Source organism: Portunus trituberculatus, chromosome 8 (genome assembly GCF_017591435.1).
Source record: "Portunus trituberculatus isolate SZX2019 chromosome 8, ASM1759143v1, whole genome shotgun sequence".
NCBI classification, from domain to species: Eukaryota; Metazoa; Arthropoda; class Malacostraca; order Decapoda; family Portunidae; genus Portunus; species Portunus trituberculatus.
The window spans coordinates 3,745,001-3,765,000 of record NC_059262.1 but is presented as its reverse complement, the minus strand read 5'-3'; the positions used below and the strand labels follow the sequence as shown (position 1 = coordinate 3,765,000).

The window sequence follows — 20,000 nt, the reverse complement described above, 5'->3', positions numbered from 1 at the left end:
CTCTCTCTCTCTCTCTCTCTCTCTCTCTCTCTCTCAGTATCACAGCACACCATCTTAACACAGCCCACTCTTTGCCTCCTTCAGTGCCAGCCCAGATAGCTTCCTTTGGTGGCCCTCTGGAGGTGGCATGGAAGGAGGACGTCAGGCTGCAGTGCCACTCTGTCGGGGAACCACCTCCTGACATCACCTGGAGGCTCAATGGCAAGAAAATCGTCACCTCGGATCGAATTCAGGTGTGTGGTGTGGGTTTGGCTAGGTTAGGTTTAGGTTAGGTTAAGTTTGGTTAGGTTCAGTTAGGTTAGGTTAGGTTAAATTAGGTTTGTTTGGGTTATATTAGCTAGCAAAATAAGAGAAGAGGTTAGGTTAGGTCTGTTTTGGTTACATTAGCAAACAAAATTAAGAAAACTTATAATGAAAATAAGTATATTAGGTTAGGTTAAATTTGGTTTCAGAAGACCCCAAACACCACGACTAAAAATACTACCCAAACACCAAAAATTAAACAGATCAATAAACAAGAAAATAAATAAGTAAAAAAAAAATAATAATAATAATAATAATAATAATAATAATAATAATAATAATAAAACACCAGAAAACACTTAAACACCACAACAAAGTAACCAAAACACCCAAAACCAACTAATTAATAAACAAAAGAAAGAAAACTAACAAAAACACCACAAAACACCGCCACACCACATCCAATGTAGCCAAACACCAAACACCAAAAATAGATAAACAGATAAATTAATAAATAGATAATAATAATAATAATGACACCACAAAAACACCACAAACACTGCAACACCACAACTAACAAATCCAAACACCAAACACCCCAAAACAAACCATTAAAACAAAAACACCCTCAAAATACCACAAAAACACCCCAAAACACCCCTAAAACCTCCCAAACACCCTTAAAACACCACAAAAACACTCTCAAACACCACAAAAACACCTCCAAACACCTTAAACACACCTGAAACACTGCAAAAACATCCCCAAAGACCACATAAACACTCCCAAACACCACGAAAACACCCCAAACACTACAAAAACACCCCCAAACACTACAAAAACACCCCAAACATCCCCAAACACCATTAACACCACAAAAACACCCCCAAACACCACAAAAACACCCTAAAACACCCCAAAAACACCCCAATACTCCATCTAACTTAACCTAACCAAACACAGGTACGTCCAAATGGCTCACTGCTCATCCGTGACGTGCAGAAAACGGACGCAGGGAATCTGACATGTTCCGCAACAAACACACATGGAAAAAGCTCCATCTCTTACCTTCTGACTGTGCAGGGTGAGTCCTAGGGTGACTGTAGGGTGACTGGGTGTGTTTATAAGGATGTTTGGTGTGTTTCGGTATGTTTTCAAGGGTGTGTAGTGTGTTTTTAAGGGTGTTTTGGAGTGTTTAGAGTGTTTTAGTGTGTTTTGTATGTTTTAAGGTGAATAGGGTGTGTTTGTGTGTGTGTGCTTTTTTCAAGGGTGTTTTGTGTGTTTTGATATGTTTTCAAGAGTGTCTAGTGTGCTTTTAACACCTTCATTACCAGGACACATTACCATATTCATTCTGGTGACTATTTGGCAATTTTCTACAGCTCCAGAAACTTATGTTGGGGATTAGAGTAGTGAAGACTCTGGCCATTAATCTTCTGACCTCCATAGACCCTTCCTAATGTCAATAAGATGGTCTAATCATACCAAAATATCAAAGTAAAAATGTGTCCCAGTATTGAAGGGGTTAAGAGTATTTGGGTATTTTTAGGATGTGTTTTGTGTGTCTTGTGTGTTTTCATGCTTTAAGAATCTTTTGTGGTGTGTGACAGATCATTTCATGCATTGGAGTGTGTTTTAGTGTGTCTTGAGTGCATTGATGTGTGATTTTCTTGTTTTTTTTTATGTAAGAGGAACAACTGACCAAGGGCAACACAAAAAATAAAAAGGTCTACAGCTGCCAGTCCCCATAGAGTCCCGAAAGAGTTAGCCAAAAGAAAAGGGCAACAAAACGAGTGCTTGGATCTTTTGAGTGTGTTCTGAGGTGTTATAAGGACATTTAATTGTGCCTCACTCTTACATATCCTACAAACATTATATCCTATTGACTAACTGGATCCTTCTCCCCTCAGTGCCTCCCGCCCCGCCCACCCTCTACGTCCAAGGCAGCTCTAGGGACGCCCTCACCCTGCGCTGGAGTCTGAAGCCACACCACGCGCCAGTCCGGGGATACATCATGAACTACAAGAGGGAATATGGCAACTGGGAAGAGGTGTGTGTGTGTGTGTGTGTGTGTCTTTGTGTGCATGTGTGTGTGTGTGTTGAAGGAAGAGAGGCTATGTGCGTGTTTGTGTGTGTTGGAGGAGCTAAAAATTATGTGTTTGTATGTATGGCAGGGGAAGTAGATAGGCCCAGCAGGTGTGTGTGTGTGTGTGTGTGTGTACAGCAGGATGTATGTATGTATGTATATGTGTCAGAGGAAGGTGGGAAGAATAGGTATGCCTTGTGTTTCTGTATGTTTTAGAGTGCGTATGTGTGTATAATCCATTTTTTCTTACTACACTATATAAAAAAAAACATTTGTGTAGAATAGAACAATTAGAAAGGAGTTTACAGTACTAATATAAAGGTTCAAAGAGCTTACAGTACTATTGCAAAGGATCAGAGCAGTTTACATTACTATTACAAAGGTTCAGAGCAGTTTGCAGTACTATTACAAAGGATCAGAACAGTTTACTTTCCTATTACAAAGAATCAGGAAGTGCTAAGAGGCTGTACCACACTTAGGTTGAGTTACACACGGCGCGCACCACACACACGCTGTCCGGCCTGGTGTGTGGCTCGCGGTACCAGCTGTACGTCACCGCCTACAACAAGGTGGGCACTGGTCTGCCCTCTGAAATACTCACCACCTCCACCAAGGGATCAGGTAAGACACACACACACACACATAGAGACAGACAGACAGACAGACAGACAACAGAGACCGACAGACAGGCAAACAAGCACACACACACAGAGAGAGAGAGGAAAGATCAAAAGAGGTAGACAGACAGACAGATACACAGAGATAGATAAACAGAAAGAGAGACAGAGAGAAAGAGAGAGAGAGAGAGAGAGAGCGCTAGATTACATTCTCTATCTTAATTTGAAAACACACCAAACTTACACAATCAAAGACGGGAACTAAAAACACTTCCATACCACACCACACTGGATGGAATTAGGTGTAGAGTGGATGGATGGCCTTTACAATGCCCCCCTCCCCCCCTCCATGTTGTTTTCTCTCTCTCGTTGCTTTATTCATATCCGAGTATCTTTTTCCTCATTTGATCACTGTTTTTCTTTTTCTTTGTTTCCTCATAGTGACTTCGTTTTTCCTTTTTTTTCCCGTTTTCCTCCTTTTTCTTTTTGTAATTTCTTTTTCTTTTTACTTTCAATCTTTGTCTTTATTTTTTTTTCTCTCCTTTCACTGTCAACTTTCATTTACTTTTTCCTTTTTTTTTCAGTCAATTTTCATTTTCATCTATTTTCTTCTTTTGTCTTTATTTTCTTTTTTTCTTTCACGACGAGCTTCCATCAATTTTCTTCTTTTCTTTCTTTGATTTCCTTTATGTACATTTTTTTCCTTCCTTTCACTATCAACCTTTGTCAATTTTCTTCTTTTCTTTCATTATCAACTTCATCTTTCTTCTTTGTTTCCTCACTATCACCATTTATCTTTTTCCTTCTTTCACAATCGGCTTTTATCAATGTTCCTCTTTCTTTTCATTGTCAACATTTATCAATTTTCTTATTTCCTATCAACTTCTTTTATCTCCCTTCTTTCACTATCAACCTTTATCAATATTTTTCTTTCCTTTCACAATCCACTTTCATTTACTTTCTTCTTTCTTTTCACAATCAAATTTTATCTTTCCTTTCACTACCACCCTTCATCTCTCTTCCTTTCTCTCCCTACCACTCTTTATCTCTTTTCTCTTTCTCCACCATCCAAATTAATCCTCCTCCTCTTCTTCCTCCCACACAGAACCAGTCGTCCCAAGTCGGTCCAGGTTACTTGATGTTAACTCCACTTCTATCTTGGTCCATCTCAGCACTTGGGGTGACGGAGGCTGCCCCATCCTGTACTATGTCATTGAGTACAGGCCAGCTTCTTCCAGGGTGGGTGTGGGTGTGGGTGTGGGCTCTCTATCTCTCTCTCTCTCTCTCCCTGTCTTTTTCTTCCTTTTTTTTTTTTTCTTCATTCTTTTTTCTCTCTTTTTTCTTTTCTTATTTCTCATTATTTTTCTCCTCTGTGTGTGTGTGTGCATTTTATAGAAGAGCTATATTAATGCTGTCCTGTCTCCATGCCTATAGTCATCCAGTTTAGCCTTAAAGTTGTGAATATTTCCAGCTTGACCCACTGTTTCATCCAAATCATTCCATATTTCTGTGCTTCTGTTTGGAAAGCTATATTTCTAAATGTATCTTCTACACACGGTCTTTGTCAATTTCATTCTGTGTCCCTTGTGTTTCTTGAGTCCCCACACTAATAGGTCTTCTTTGTCAGCTGTGTCCATCCCCTTCCATGCCCTGTATATAGCAATTAGGTCTCCTCTTTCCTCCTCTCTTGCAAAGTTGGAAGTTCTAATTTCTTTAATCTGTCCTCATATGTTAGGTCTGTCAAACCGTTTTCTTTGTTGTGTTTTGCTTGACAGTTTGTGGTTTTGTACTAATCTATTTTGTTTAACGTAACCAAACTTAACCTAACCTAACCTAACCAAACAACCCTTAGGAGTGGATATCGGTGGCCAACAATGTGGCAGCCAATGAGAAGACCTACGTGATCCGTGACCTCACCCCGGCGACACGATACTCTGTGAGGGTGACGGCACACAACCACGCTGGCTCCAGTGTTGCCACCTATGACGTGTCCACCCTCACTCTGGAAGGAGGTGTGTACTGATGCTTCTACTACTACTACTACTTTGCTTTTCAGTCTTGCATTTATTTATTTATTTTGTGTGTCTTATCTATTGTCTATCTATCTGTCTTTCTCTATTTGTGTGTTTCTATCTCTGTCTTTCTCTGTCTGTGTGTTGTTGTTGTTATTGATGTTGTCTTCCTTCCTTTTGTTCTTTCTTTCTTTCTTTCTTTCTTCTGTTCTTGCTTTTTTTTTTTCTTCTTTTCTTTAACTTATTTCTTTTCTATTTTTGTAGTCCTCCTTCTTCTCCTCCATCTTCCTTCTTTTCCTTTTCCTTTTTTATCTTTTCTTCCTTCTTCACTGATAACCACTATCTTCCCACACTACTACTACTACTACTACTACTACTACTACTACTACTACTACTACTACTACTACTACTACTACTACTACTACTACTACTACTACTACTACTACTACTACTACTACAACCACCACCACTACCACCACAGTTCTGCTGACACGGGAGGAGAGTGACCCTGGGGGCGCCACGTCACCACCGCTGTACCAGGACCTGCGTGTGGTGATCCCGGCGGCGGTGGTGGTGGTCATCGTCATTGAGGTGGTGATGGCGGTGGTCTGCGTCTTCAGGCGGAGAAGTCCAGCTTTTTCTTAAAATCATGAATATTCCTTGCGTTGACCACTTCCACGTCTAAACTATTCCATGCTTCCACCCTTCTATGAGGGAAGCTATATTTTTCACATCTCTCCTATAAGTGGCCATTTTAGTTTTTCCCATGCCCTCTCGACATTCTTCCATTCCACATACACAGATCTTCCCTATCCATTTTTTCCATGCCAATCATCACTCTGTATATTGCTATCAGGTCTCCCTTTCTCTTCTGTTTTCCAGGGTTGGAAGTTGCATTCTTTTCAGTCTGTCTTCATAAGTCAAATCTCTTAAGTCAGGCACCATTTTCGTTGCAGCCCTCTGTACTTTCTCTAGTTTCCTTATGTGTTTCTTTAAGTTCGAGCCCACTGTATTGTTGCATATTCAAGCCTCGGTCTTATCATTGCAGTAATTATTTTCTTCATCATTTCTTCATCTAGATATACGAACGCCACTCTTATGTTCCTCAATAAGTTCAATACTTCTCCAATTATTTTGTTTATATGTCTCTCTGGCGATAGGTCATTGGTAATTGTCACCCCAAGGTCTTTTTCTTCATGACTGGTTTTATGTCTTCATTTCCTATCTTGTACATACTCCTGATTCTTCTTTCACTCTTGCCAAACTCTATTTTCTTGCATTTTGTCGTGTTGAACTCCATTTGCCATGTACAGCTCCATTTCCATATTCTGTCCAAGTCTTCCTGGAGTAGTTCGCAATCTTTGTCACATCTCACTTTTCTTAACAATTTTGCATCGTCTGCAAATAGGCTCACATAACTGGACACCCCATCCACCATGTCATTTATGTAGACTGCGAACATTACTGGTGCCAACACTGATCCCTGTGGAACTCCACTCTCCACCAATCCCCATTCTGATGGTCTGTCCTTAATTATTGTTCTCATTTCTCTTCCTACCAAAAGTCTTCCATCCATTTTAGTAAACTGCCATGCACTCCTCCTACCATTTCAAGTTTCCAGATCAGTCTCTGGTGTGGTACCTTATCAAAGGCCTTTTTTAAATCCAGATATATTCCATCAGCCCAACCATCTCTTTCCTGTATTACATCTATCACCCTCGAATAGTAACATATCAGGTTTGTCGTGCATGAACGCCCTTTCCTAAAACCAAATTGACACTCACAAAGTATGTCATTTTTCTCCAAGAAGTCTGTCCATCTAGTCTTCACCACCCTCTCACACATCTTAGCTACCACACTTGTAAGTGACACTGGTCTATAGTTCAATGGGTCTCTCTTGTTACCTGATTTATAGATTGGGACAATGTTAGCTCTTTTCCAGTCTTGGGGCACTACACCTTCCCTTAATGAGGCATCAATTACTTCACAAACTTTTTCTGCCAATTGCTCCCTGCATTCTCTTAAAATCCATCCTGATACCCCATCAGGTCCCACAGCTTTTCTCACTTCTAAACTCCCCATCATGTTCTTGATCTCCTCCACAGTTACTTGAAACTCCTTCATAATCCCTTTCTGTTCCATTACCAGTGGTTTGTCAAAAGCAGTCTCCTTTGTGAATACCTTCCGAAAGCATCCATTCATAGCCTCTGCCATTTCCTGGGATCTTCACTGCATACTCCATTTACTTCTAAACTTTCAATACTTTCTCTATTTTTGATGTTGTTGTTCACATGTCTGTAAAAAGCCTTGGTTGGTCTTTACATTTATCAATTATATCCTTTTCTTGTTTCTTTCTTTCTTCTCTCTAATCAACACATATTCATTTCTTGCTCTTTTGTAACTTTCCCACTGCTTAATCCGTCTTTTCCTTCTCCACCTCTTCCATGCATCCTCTTTTCTTGTTCTAGCCTTTTCACATCTATCGTTAAACCAGTCCTGCTTTCCAACTTCTCTATGTTGTCTTATTGGTACAAATTTTTCTCACCTTCTTTGTATATTTTTATAAATTCCTTCCACTTTTCATTTGCTCCTTAGCACTCTTGAATTTCATCCAATTTGTCTCTTGAAAGAATTTCTTTAGGTTTCCAAAATCTGTCTTGGCATAATTCCATCTTCCCACTTTATATTCTTCATTTCTTCTAGATTTCTCTTCGTCTATCACCTTGAACTCCAAAACTGCATGATCACTCTTTGCTAAAGGGCACTCCACCCTCATCTCCTCAATGACCATTGGCTCTGTACTAAAGACCAAGTCCAGTCTTGACGATGCTCCTCTCCTCCAAACCTAGTATCTTCTTTGACCCACTGAGTTAACACATTTTCCATTGCCAGTGTCAATAGTGTATTTCCCATGTTGTCTCTGATCCTTCCATTGACCAGTCCTCCCAACACACCTCTTTACAATTAAAATCTCCCATCATTATAGTTCGTTCACAGCCACCCAACATTTCTTCCAGACATGTTCCTGTATCACTTATCATTTCTTCATATTCCTGTACTGACCATGCATTTGTCTTAGGTGGTACGTACACCACTATGTAGTGCCTCTTTTTCCTTCATTAGTTTCTGCTCTGATCTTTAGCACTTCTGCCTTTCCCATACCTTTTTCACTTGATCCACCTTTATATCTTTTTAACCAGCAACATCACTCCTCCTCCCATCTTACCTACTCTATTTCTTTTCCAAACGTTATATTTCCTTCTCCAACCTTCATCAGGTCTTCTCCTCTCTCAGTTTTGTTTCAGTAAGACCCACAATATCTGGGTTCTTGTCCTCAAGTAATCGTTGAGTTCTAAAATCCCGATATCACTCCATTTATGTTGGAATACATTACATTTCGCTCATATGTAAGTTTCTTTAGTCCTTTCTTGCTGTACTTTTCTGGGTTATGAACCACTTCCTCAGTCTCATATCCAAGATTCTCCAGAAAACTCTTTCTTCTCTTCTTCTGTCCTCTCTTCATTTTTTTCAAAGCCTCCTTTCTCAACTCATTTAACATTTCTCTTTCCTTTTCACCGAGATCTCTTCTCAACCAAATCTTCCTTGTTGTTTCCTGCTGGGCTAGCCTCCATGACTTCTCCACCAATTCATCTACATCCTTTTGTGACTTAAGTTTGATTCTTATTGGCCTCATACCTTCTCTTGTGAACTTTCCAATTCTATGGAAGTCCTGTGTGTGCGTGTGTGTGTGTGTGTGTTATCAGTATTTTGTGAGGTTTTTGTTGTTTTTCTGGATGTTTTTTCTTGTTTTTGTGGGATGTTTAAGATTGAAAGAAAGATTTATGGAAGAGTTATTTGTGTTTTTATAAATTTTTGCTCTCGTTTTGTGTTTTTTTAGGGTTTAAGACTAAAAAGTTTTGATTTATGAAAGAGAGAGGATGGAAAAAAAGATTAGAGTGAAGAGAGAGAGGCTGAGAAAAGTTAGATTTTATGAAAAAGATAGACTGAAAAAAGATTAGGTTTCATACAGCTTTAGAAACTTAACATTTAGCAATTTCATACAGCTTCAGAAACTCATGTGGGGAATAAAATAGTGAAGACTCTAACCACTAAACTTCTGACCTCCATTGACCCTTCCTGACATAAATAAAACTGTCTAATCATACCCAAAACTCAAGGTGAAAATGTGTCCCAGTACTGAAGGTGTTAAGAGAGATAGGCTTGAAAAAAAAGTAAGGTGTTAAAAAGATACACTGAAAAAAAAAGATGAACAGAAAGGATTGAAATAAGTTAGATTGAAGAAATGGATAGACTCAATAGATAAGATAAAGGAGACAGGCCTGATAGCGTCCCTCATGTGTCTGTGTCCCGGCAGAGATGCGAGAGAGGAATGGCTCGGAGGGCATAGCAGAGTCACCGTCGACCGCGCAGATACAGAACCAGCAGAACCAGCACCAGCAGTACTCCGCCCTGCCCCCCACCACCCCCTCCACCCAGGACACCGCCACCAACAAGGAGTCCTCAGGCAATGGAACGGTGGATGGTGAGTGGATGAGGACATGGATGGATGGTTGGATGGTTGACTGGTGGTGGTGGTGGTGGGGAATATAGTATTTATTTATTTATTTATTTTATTATTTTTTTTTTTATTTATTTATTTATTTTTTTTTTTTTTGGTGGTGATGGTGGTGGTCAGTTTTTCTTTTTCTTTTTCTTTCTTTTATATTGTTTTTTTTTCTTTGTTTTAGTTCCATTTTTTTTTTTTTTTTCTTGTTTTGGTGGTGGTGGGTGCATTTTTTCTTGTCTTTTTTGTTTTTCCTTCTTTTTCATAGTTTATTTTGACTTTTTAATTCCATTTTGCACTTTTTAATAGTTTTTTTCTATTTTTTTTATACATCTTTGGCAGTGGATACAATTTTTTTCTTTTTCCTTTTCCTTTTCTTTTTTTTTTTATTTTGTACTTTTAATCCTTTTCTTTCTTTTTTCAGTTTTATTGATTTTTATTATATTTTGTAATTTTTGATCCTTTTCTCTATTTTTTTCATTATTTTCATTATTATTATTATCATTATTATCATTATTATTATTATTATTATTATTATTATTATTATTATTATTATTATTATTATCATTATTATTATTATTATTATCATTATTATCATTATTATTATTATTATTACTACTACTACTACTACTACTACTACTACTACTACTACTACTACTACTACTACTACTACTACCACCACAACTACTACTATTACTACCACTACTACAATATTCCTAACCACCAATTGTACCATACCCCCTGACAGACTACATCGAGGACATCTGCCCCTACGCCACCTTCCAGCTGCCTGCCGTGCCCAAGAGTCACTACGGCGAGAGCACAGATTCCGGCATTGTCTACTCTGGCCCCTACCACTCAGTCCAGGGTGCCTTTGTCTATCACGACCCTAAACGCACCACGCTGGAGACCTTCCCTCTCAGACATGTAAGTGATGCGTTTGTGTGTGTGTGTGTGTGTTTGTTTTCTGCGTAAATGTATGAGTTAGTGCTGTTTTTGTTTTTTCCTTTATTTTCGTTTGTGTGTGTGTGTGTGTGTTTTCCTGCTTAAAACATGTGAAAGTAGTTTTTTTGTTTTTGTTTTGTGTGTGTGTGTGTGTGTGTGTGTGTGTGTCTATTAGTCGTCCAGTTTGGCTTTAAAGTCATGAATATTTCCTGTTTGACCCACTGTTTCGTCCAAATTGTTCCATATTTCTGTGCTTCTATTTAGGAAAACTGTATTTCTTAATGTCTCTTGTACACAGTCTTTTTCAATTTGATGCTGCTTCCCCTTGTATCTCTTCAGTCCCACACCAATAAGTCTTCCTTGTCAACTTTTTTTTTCTTTTCTTTTTTCTTTTCTTTTTTTTCTTTATCTCTTGAGTCCCACACCAATAAGTCTCCTTTGTCAACATTTTTTTTTTCTTTTTCCATTTGTCCTTTTTGGTAATAATTTATAAGTGTGTGTGTGTACAATTTCTGCCTTTCTCTCAACTCCTTTGTTTGTGTTTATGAATAATTCTTTTATCTTTTTTACTTTATTAATAAGTATGTTTGTATAAAGGTATCATTTTTCTCTTTTTGTGTATATACATAAGTGTGTGTGTGTGTGTGTACAATCTCTCTTGTTTAGTGTTCTCTTTTTAATAAGTATATATTATGAAGTTATTTTTCCACTTTTCCCCTTTCTGTTTGTATTTATAAGTGTGTCTTTGTACAATTTCTGCCACTCTCTCTTTCCCTCTTAGTTTATACAAATTACGCTTTTGTTTCCTCATTTCCTCTTTTCTAATAACCATATATATGAAGTCATTTTCCTATCATCCTATCTTTTTGTATCTATAAATCTATATATACACTTTCTATCACTCTCTCTTTCCCTCTTTTTTTTGCCTATATAAATCATACTTTTGTTTTTTTTCCCTTTCTAATAACACATATATGAAGTAATTTTCCTATCACCCTATCTTTTTGTATCTATAAATCTATATATACACTTTCTACCACTCTCTCTTTCCCTTGTTTGTATGAATAAGTCTAGTATTAATGGCACTGTCCGGCACTGACCCACTCTCACCCCTGCAGCAGAAGGAGCCAGAATACACCAAGGTGCGGAGAAAAGGTAGACGAGACCCGCATGTTGAGAGTACAGGTGAGTCAGGGGTGATGGGTGAAGGGGAAGGTGAGCCAGGGGTGAATGGGAGATATGGGGAAGTCAGGGGTGGAGGGTTGAAGGGTGAGAGAGAGGGGTGAAGGATGGTGAGATGTGTCAGGGGTGGTGAAGGGAAGAGAGGGATGAAGTGGGGTGAGTCAGGGTGAAGGGGTGAAGGGATGAACCGCGGGTGAAGACAGGAGAGAGGGGAGCCAGGGGTGAAGGTGTGAAGGGGAGAGAAGGGTGAGGGGTGTGCCAGGGTGAAGGGGGTGAGTTAGGGGTGATAATATTTGTTTATGTGTGTTGTTTTGTTACTACTACTACTACTACTACTACTACTACTACTACTACTACTACTACTACTACTGTCTTATTCCTACTATAGATTCACTACCATCTCTCATTATTATTCCTACTACTACTACTACCACCACCAACACTTCTACTACTACTCTACTACTACTACTACTACTGCTACTACTACCACCACTAACCACCACCACCACCACCACCTGCAGAGTCAGACAACTTAGGAAGCACCGACTCTGAAGTGAAGAAGATCCTGTCACTACACATGCCAATTAGCGAATATGACACCCTGGGCAGCGACTCGGAGGGTCCCGGCACCAGAGACTCCCCGCCCACCTTCGCAGAGTCCGCCGGCCTTGCCCACGCCCACATCCACCCACACCCGGCCCACAGCGGTCGGTCCAGGCCAGAGTCAGCTGTTAGTCAGCTCAGAAGCAGTACCGATATATTCAAGCATCGTGTCAGGAGTAGACAGCAAGGTGAGAGAGAGAGAGAGAGAGAGAGAGAGAAATATTAGTCTCTCTCTCCATCTAAAATTGTGTATGTTTGAGTGTATTGGCTTGTTCCTCTAAGCATGTCTATCCATATTAACGCTTTCTGATGGAAGGATAGATAGACGTTTCAAAATTGGGACTTTTGTCGGATCACGTACATATATAGATGTCTGTTCTGATTTTACTGCACTAAGTTGTAGCGTGGTCTATATGGGATACTGCTTACAAGTAACAAAATTAATAAAACGAATCATTATTTGGCATCTCAAATACCCAAACACTGGCCACCATTGCCTCTGAAAGCTGGTCACCACTTGTGCTTTGTTGACGGTTGATGTGTTATGCTTATAAGTTAATATTGGAACTTTTTTCTCTTATGATCAGTGTATCATGTCAAAGAGAGAGAGAGAACTGTACCTCACCCCAGCAGTGTTGCCTAAAGTATGTGAAGAATATAAAGGGAAGGAAATCACATCCAAGACCTTCAAACATTCATACAAATATACTGACACACATTATCACCAAACATAAATAACCGTCACATATAGATTCAATTGTTAGGCCAGTTTTGCAGCAGGGTCTATGTAGAGATGTCAATCTGGAATACACATTTGCTGGAACGCTATATAGACATATGGGTGAAAGTTGGCAGAGTCTATATGTAGAGAAATTTTTATCTGGTAGTACACCCATCTGCCCTGCCACTGGGAAGGGGTTAAAATCAGCCACAAATTAAATCACAGTCATTCTTCCAAAATGATCTGTATCTTAGTGAATAAGTCATTTCTCTAAGCATATCTGAATGTATCAATATCAAACACAGTCAACCAGCTTATACTCTCTCTCTCTCTCTCTCTCTCTCTCTCTCCCCCTCCCAGAGCCGTGCAAGTCCCAGGAGAACAGCAGCAGCTCTACAGATACCTCCAGCTCTGGCCGCCGTGCACATCCTCGTCGGGGGAAGAAATCCACCAAGAGACAGAGCAGGGCCACTCCGCGCTCTGGCTTTGAGGAGACTTCGTTTAGGTGTGTGTGTGTGTGTGTGTGTGTGTGTGGAGTGTTTTGGGTGTGGTTTGAGATTACTAAGTGTGTTTTTTGGGTGTGTTTTGGGTGCGTAAGTGTATTTATCGGTGTGTCTTGGATTAGTAACTGGTTTTGGGTGTGTTTGGAGTTGCTAAATGTGTTCTTGGCTGTGTTTGGGTGGTCAGGTGTGTGTGTCTGTGTGTGTGTGTGTGTCTATATGGAGTGTTTTGGGTGTGTTTTGGATGGCTAAGTGTGTTTTTTGGGTGTGTTTGGGTGTGTTTAGTATGTGTTTTTCATGTTTTTCTTTTTATATTTGTGTGTGTGTGTGTGTGTTTGGGTGTGTTTTTGTGGTATAAGTGTGTTTTGGGGTGTGTTTGAGAATGCTAAGGGTGTGTGTGTGTGTGTGTGTCAGGAGGGTGGTTTGGGTGTGTTTTGGGGTAAGTGCATTTTTTGGGTGTGTTTTTGGTGGTTAAGTGTGTTTTTGGGTGTGTTTGAGAATGCTAAGGGTGTGTTGGGTGTGCTAAGGGTAGCCAAGAGTGTGAAGTGTGTGCGTGTGGTGTTTTGAATGGCTAAGGCAATTTTCAAGTGCGTTTGGGTGTTTTTCTTTCTAGATTTGTGTGTGTGTGTGTGTGTGTGTTGGGTGCATGGAGTGTGTTTCTGAGTGTGTGTTTTGGGTGGGAAAAGTTTCTTATGTGTTTGGTGTGTGTGTGAAAGTGTGAAGTGGTTTTATGAGTATGTTTGGTGTGTGTTAAGATGGAAGAAGTGTGTTTGGGTGTGTGTTAGTGGAGGTGTGTTTGGAGTGTGTTTTGGTGTTTTTCTATATTTGTGTGTGTGTGTGTGTGTTATGGGTGTGTTTGGGTGACTAAGAGTGTTTTTTCAAGTATAAGAGTGAATTTGATTGAATTGTGTGAGTGTTTGGTTTGATTTTACTCTCTCTCTCTCTCTCTCTCTCTCTCTCTCTCTCTCTCTCTCTCTCTCTCTCTCTCTCTCTCTCTCTCTCTCTCTCTCTCTCTCTCTCTCTCCAACACTCCCATCTCCACCACCACCACCACCACCACCACCATTAATAAGAGAAAATATATTAAAGTAATTATCTTTCACACACACACACACACACACACATTTATACTGCTACATGTGTACATTATGTGTGTATGTGTGCAGAAATGTGTGTGTGTGTGTGTGTGTGTGTGTGTGTGTGTGTGAGTACCTCAGACACCTACAATAGTCACCACTGTCACACTTTCTCACTCACTCACTCGCTCACTCATTCATTCACTCACTCACTCACTCACTCACTCACTCACTCACTCACTCACTCGCTCGCTCATTCATTCACTCATTTGCTCACACACACTCACTCAAAACAGTAGTGAAACATTTCCTCACTCACTCACTCACTCTCTCACTCACTCTCTCTCATTTCCTCAAGCTTGCCTCTCACTCACCATTGAGAAAAACCACATTAATGACCAAACAAGCTTTCAAGAGTGCTTTCACAGTGTTTATCTCCTCTCACGAAGCTTATCTCTCTCAAAACAGAACAAGAACCATACACCTTCAAAAACCCCAGTAATTTCTGCAAGACACCCCAGCAACTTCCATGTAACCCCAGTAACTTCAATCAGACCCCAGTTATATCCACTAGACCCCAGTAACTTCAATCAGACCCCAGTAACTTTGCACAACACCCCAGTAATTTCTGTAAGGCACCCCAGCAACTTCTATATAACCCCAGTAACTTCAATCAGACCCCAGTTACATCCACTAGACCTCAGTAAGTTCTGCAAGACACCCCAGTAACTACTTAAACCTGCAAATACACCCTTGAAAACCCCAGTATACCTCACCAAACTGCCACTGGAATCATGAAAGCACTTGGAAACCCCTCTACACTTTCTTAAACCTCATTAAAACACCTTTGGAAACTTCTATATACTTTTTAAACTTCATGAAAGCTCTCTTGGAAACCCCACTAAGCTTTCAACCTCAAGAAAATACCATTGAAAACCTCACAGCATTTCAGACTAACAGCTTAAATGTAAGAAGCAAATTTGACAACATATGTGATTTATTCTCTCACTCTCTCACTCACTCAGATCGACCCCTCTCACTTACTCATTCATTAGACAGATCAACAACTCTCACACACTCACTCACTCATTCTCACTCGACAGTCACTCCCTCTCGAATCATCCACTCCTCTCACTCACTCACTCACTGACTCCCTCTCATTCACTCACTCATTCAGATCATCACCTCTCACTCGAATCATCCCACTCTCTCACTCACTCACTCACTCACTCACTCACTCACTCACCCACTCACTCACTGGACAGAGCAGCCCCCCCACCCCTGCCCCCCACTCACTCTGGACCCACCACCTCATTGTTTCCCTCAGGCCCATCAAGTGAGGAGACAGGCAGGACAGTGGAATCAACACTGAGAGACATGCCAGGGTGAGGTCAGTGATACCTCCCTTAAATTTTCACTTTTTTTTACCCCACCCCCCATCCCTACCCACCCCCCCACCACCCTGACCTGACCCCAGACCCCATCCCTACCCACCCTGACCTCACCTGACACACCCTACTCACACCCTTTTACCCTGACCTGACATGACCTCACATCCTGACCTCCTGACCCCTCACAACCTTACCTAATCTAACAGCCTTCCTTTCCCATCCACACCTCATCACTGTGACCTCACCTGATCCCTCCTGACCTTTGACCCATCACAGCACCACCTGACACCCTCACCTAACCTCACCTAACTTAACCTTACTTAGCCTGATCTCACCTCATTTGACCTCACCTCACCCCTAAGGTCATCTGGCCATGTCACCTCACCAACCCCTTCACTGTGACCCTCCTAACTTGCTTGGTCTTGCTTGAAAGTTGACCTGGCATGACCTTTTGTACTGTACCCTACTTAAGCTAATTTGACTAATATAACTTTTTATTTATTTATTTTGTTTTTTATCTAATTTCATTCTAACATTTTATTTATTTATTTATTTATTTTGTGTGTTTTTTTCATTTATTTTTTCAGCTTTTGTTTTTTCTTATTCGTTTTTTTTTTTTCACTAAGCTTAACTTGGTCGTAATCTTAATCTTGTATCTCTTTTTTTGTATGATTAATCTCTCTCTCTCTCTCTCTCTCTCTCTCTCTCTCTCTCTCTCTCTCTCTCTCTCTCTCTCTCTCTCTCTCTCTCTTTAGTGTTTTTATTGTTTTTAATTTGTTTCTTCTCCTCCTCCTGCACATCCCCAATGCACCACATCCTCGTGTGTGTGTGTGTGTGTGTGTGTGTGTGTGTGTGTGTGTGTGTGTGTGTGTGTGTGTGTGTGTGTGTGCTCTTCTACTATTATATTACCATCACCACCACCATCATTACAGCCACTACCACTACTACTATTACCACCATCAGTCATTCTCTCTCTCTCTCTCTCTCTCTCTCTCTCTCTCTCTCTCTCTCTCTCTCTCTCTCTCTCTCTCTCTCAAATGTGGCCGCAGCTAACACACACACACACACACACACACACACACACACACACACACACACACACACACACACACACACTGCTTGCAACTGTGGTTAAGTGTAGCAATCTCTCTCTCTCTCTCTCTCTCTCTCTCTCTCTCTCTCTCTCTCTCTCTCTCTCTCTCTCTCTCTCTCTCTCTCTCTCTCATGTTTGTTTATTTTCTTTGTTTTGTCTTTAACCCGTTGCACGTTTTTCTTAATTTGAGAGAGAGAGAGAGAGAGAGAGCAATATGTGTATCAATTAAGTTATTTAATTTAGATCTTTGCTTTATTTTTTCTTTTACACACACACACACACACACACACACACACACACACACACACACACACACACACACACACACACACACACACACACATCATAACCAACTCAAAAAACGAAGAAAAAAAAAAACATCAAACAAACCACTACCAACCAACCACTAACCACTAACACCACTCCTTCGTCTACCCTTCCCCTGCAGAGCGCCGCCACCTCCTCCCCCACGCGGGTTTTCAGATTCACGGAAGGAGTATAGTGAAACAGAATGTGACAGGAGTGGGAAGAGGACGAGCGCCAGTACCATCTCCTCCTCCTCCTCCTCCTCCAAGTCTCACCACCTGCAGCAGAAGTACTATAAAGGTGCCCGCCCAAGGGAGTCAGGATACCAAATTGATGTCTAGTGAAGCGACGGAGGCACAGGCTAATCGGCGCATCTTAGGTGAATAGAGCCGGGATTGCGTGTTGGGGTTCACTGTTTTACCTGGCTACATTTACAAGTTACACTGTTTGTTTGTGAGATTTCATGTTTTTTGGGTTTGTTTTATTTGATTTTGTCGATTTGATTGTTCAGTTTGTTGTTTTTTTTTTTTCTATCTCTTTTTTTCAGTTTCTTTAAAATCTACAGGTCATACGTGTGTTTCATCCTTGTGTTCCTGTTTTTCAGCTTTCTACTTCAAAATTTATCAATACCTATCTATTTTAACATTATTTTTTCATTCTACACACACACACACCCACACACACACACACAGTTCCCTAACCAAGCAATCTCTCACATTCCTCCAAGAAAAGATAAGAAAAAGATATTAAAACCACACTTAACCAGAAACGAGGGAGAGAAAGCACTGTATTGGGATCTGGTGTGTGTGCTTGAGTGAGTACGTGCGTGTACAGACCCCCCAAGGCACCCGTGGACTCGATATTTGGTGAAGTGCCGAGTTAGATGTGCGCCGAATTAGCCTGTCTGCCGCCCAGTGACGAGGGTAACTTTACGTGGGTTCGAATGAGGGAACAGTGATCTGGTGGAGACAGAGAGCGATAGAGACGCAAACCCAATGGAAGAATAAATTAAAGTGATGCCAAACCGAATTATTACCAGAAAACAAATGCTGAGAGGGAGATTAATGTGGAAATATGTTAGTGTGCGTGTGGGAGCCTCGGCCACGCACGCAAAGGGAGAGAAATTATAAACAGAGATATTATTTTTTATTCTCGGGAACTGGTGACGATTGCCAGTCCTTAGGGGGTCTAGAGGCGCTGGTCTGTACTGTGCTGGGCTAGACAGGCTGTGGCTAAATGTATCAGTCACTCCAGCCAGTCAGTCAATCAGTCAGTCAGCCAGTCAGTCCTCTCACCCAAGTCCGAATTTCTGAATGCAAGATGTGCTGCCCTGAGTGTTGTGCGTGAGTGGCAGACACCCCAGGTCACCCCAGGACACCCCAGGAACCCCACCCCACCACTCCACCACTCAGCTCACCCCACCAATCCCACCAGACAAATTAATTGGCATATTTTAACCCATATTCTGATTCAGTCACCACAGCAGTTGAGGTGTTACAAGTGGATTGACTCACTCCACACCCTCACCCACACCCCAATGACTTCCCCAGGGGGTGTACGAGTCCCCATGAGCCCCCTGTCCTCCCCCACAGCGCCCCCTACACAGCGGGAGGCCCCTTGTAGCCATAGCAACGCCGCAGACCATATACGCAAACCACCGCATCAGCTTTAACAGATCATATTAACAGTCACACAGCAAGCAGTCAGTCAGTCAGTCACTCCAGTCAGTGTCACATCCCCCCTCCCCCAGCCAGCTCCCCCAGGACACCCAGATCCACCACCGCCAAGCTTCCGGCCGAGTCACCCAGCCCTTGCAATGAAGAAGCATCGTTGTGTTAGAATTCCTGTTACCATTTCGGCTCTCTCTCCTTCGGCCACTTCTGCAGGAGAGGAGTGGAAGTTCGTCTTTTTTACTGGTTCTGTGAGTCTTGGGAACTGTAGAAGGGAACGAGGATGAACCAGGAATGTTTCAACTAGTGGATGGATGTGAGAGGAGAACCGTAGCGAAGAAAAAATCTGTTTGGTTCTGAAGAAAGGAAATGCATGGAGCAGGAATGTCTGAACTTGTAGATGGATAGATAAGCAATATTTACGAGAATTAGCAGAACTGTGGCGAAGAATGGTGTTGGTTCTACAAGTTTACGGAACCGAGGAAGGGAATGTGCGAACCAGGCATTTCTCAACTTGTGTTTACGAAAATTGGAACCGTAACGAGGAATTGTTTGGTTCGCAAGAAGAAGAGAATGAGTGAACCAGGAATATTTGAAGAACCAGAGTAGTGGAGAAATAAACCAGCATAGTTTTGGAGTAAGGGAAAGAAGAACCAGCAGCTTTTGGTTCTGCAAGTATTGTAGAACCGCAGAAGTTAATTGAATGCATTATCTTGTTGGAAACGAGAGTAGAAGAGGAATGAACCGCCAATATTTGAAGACCCAACGAGGAACGGAGAACCAGACGAACGGAAAACAAAACAAGAACATTTCGGAGAACCACAAACGAAAAAAAAAAGAAACTAGAAAATTTTTAAGAACCACAAACATTAGGAAAAACTACCATTCGCTTAAAATTTAGAAAACGAAAAAAAAGAAATTATTAAAAGTTAAGAGTTATAATACCATGGTGCTTCTGGTTCAGAGGGACAGCGAACCAGCGAACCAGTGA

The 20,000-nt window shown here is 41.1% G+C and overlaps 1 protein-coding gene across 1 annotated transcript in view; it reads left to right on the top strand.

Moving 5' to 3' along the window:
• LOC123499942 (Down syndrome cell adhesion molecule-like protein Dscam2) overlaps positions 1-20,000 on the top strand; it is a 54,280-nt gene that overhangs the window by 32,527 nt on the left and 1,753 nt on the right. The window contains 13 exon segments of the mRNA XM_045248476.1: positions 85-233; positions 1,207-1,327; positions 2,154-2,293; positions 2,809-2,950; positions 4,052-4,185; positions 4,799-4,958; positions 5,440-5,586; positions 9,334-9,501; positions 10,271-10,449; positions 11,586-11,652; positions 12,171-12,440; positions 13,334-13,478; positions 17,482-20,000. The exon segment at positions 17,482-20,000 is cut by the window's right edge and continues 1,753 nt beyond it. Coding sequence (XP_045104411.1) covers positions 85-233; positions 1,207-1,327; positions 2,154-2,293; positions 2,809-2,950; positions 4,052-4,185; positions 4,799-4,958; positions 5,440-5,586; positions 9,334-9,501; positions 10,271-10,449; positions 11,586-11,652; positions 12,171-12,440; positions 13,334-13,478; positions 17,482-17,680 — 2,021 coding nt within the window. The 3' untranslated portion in view covers positions 17,681-20,000.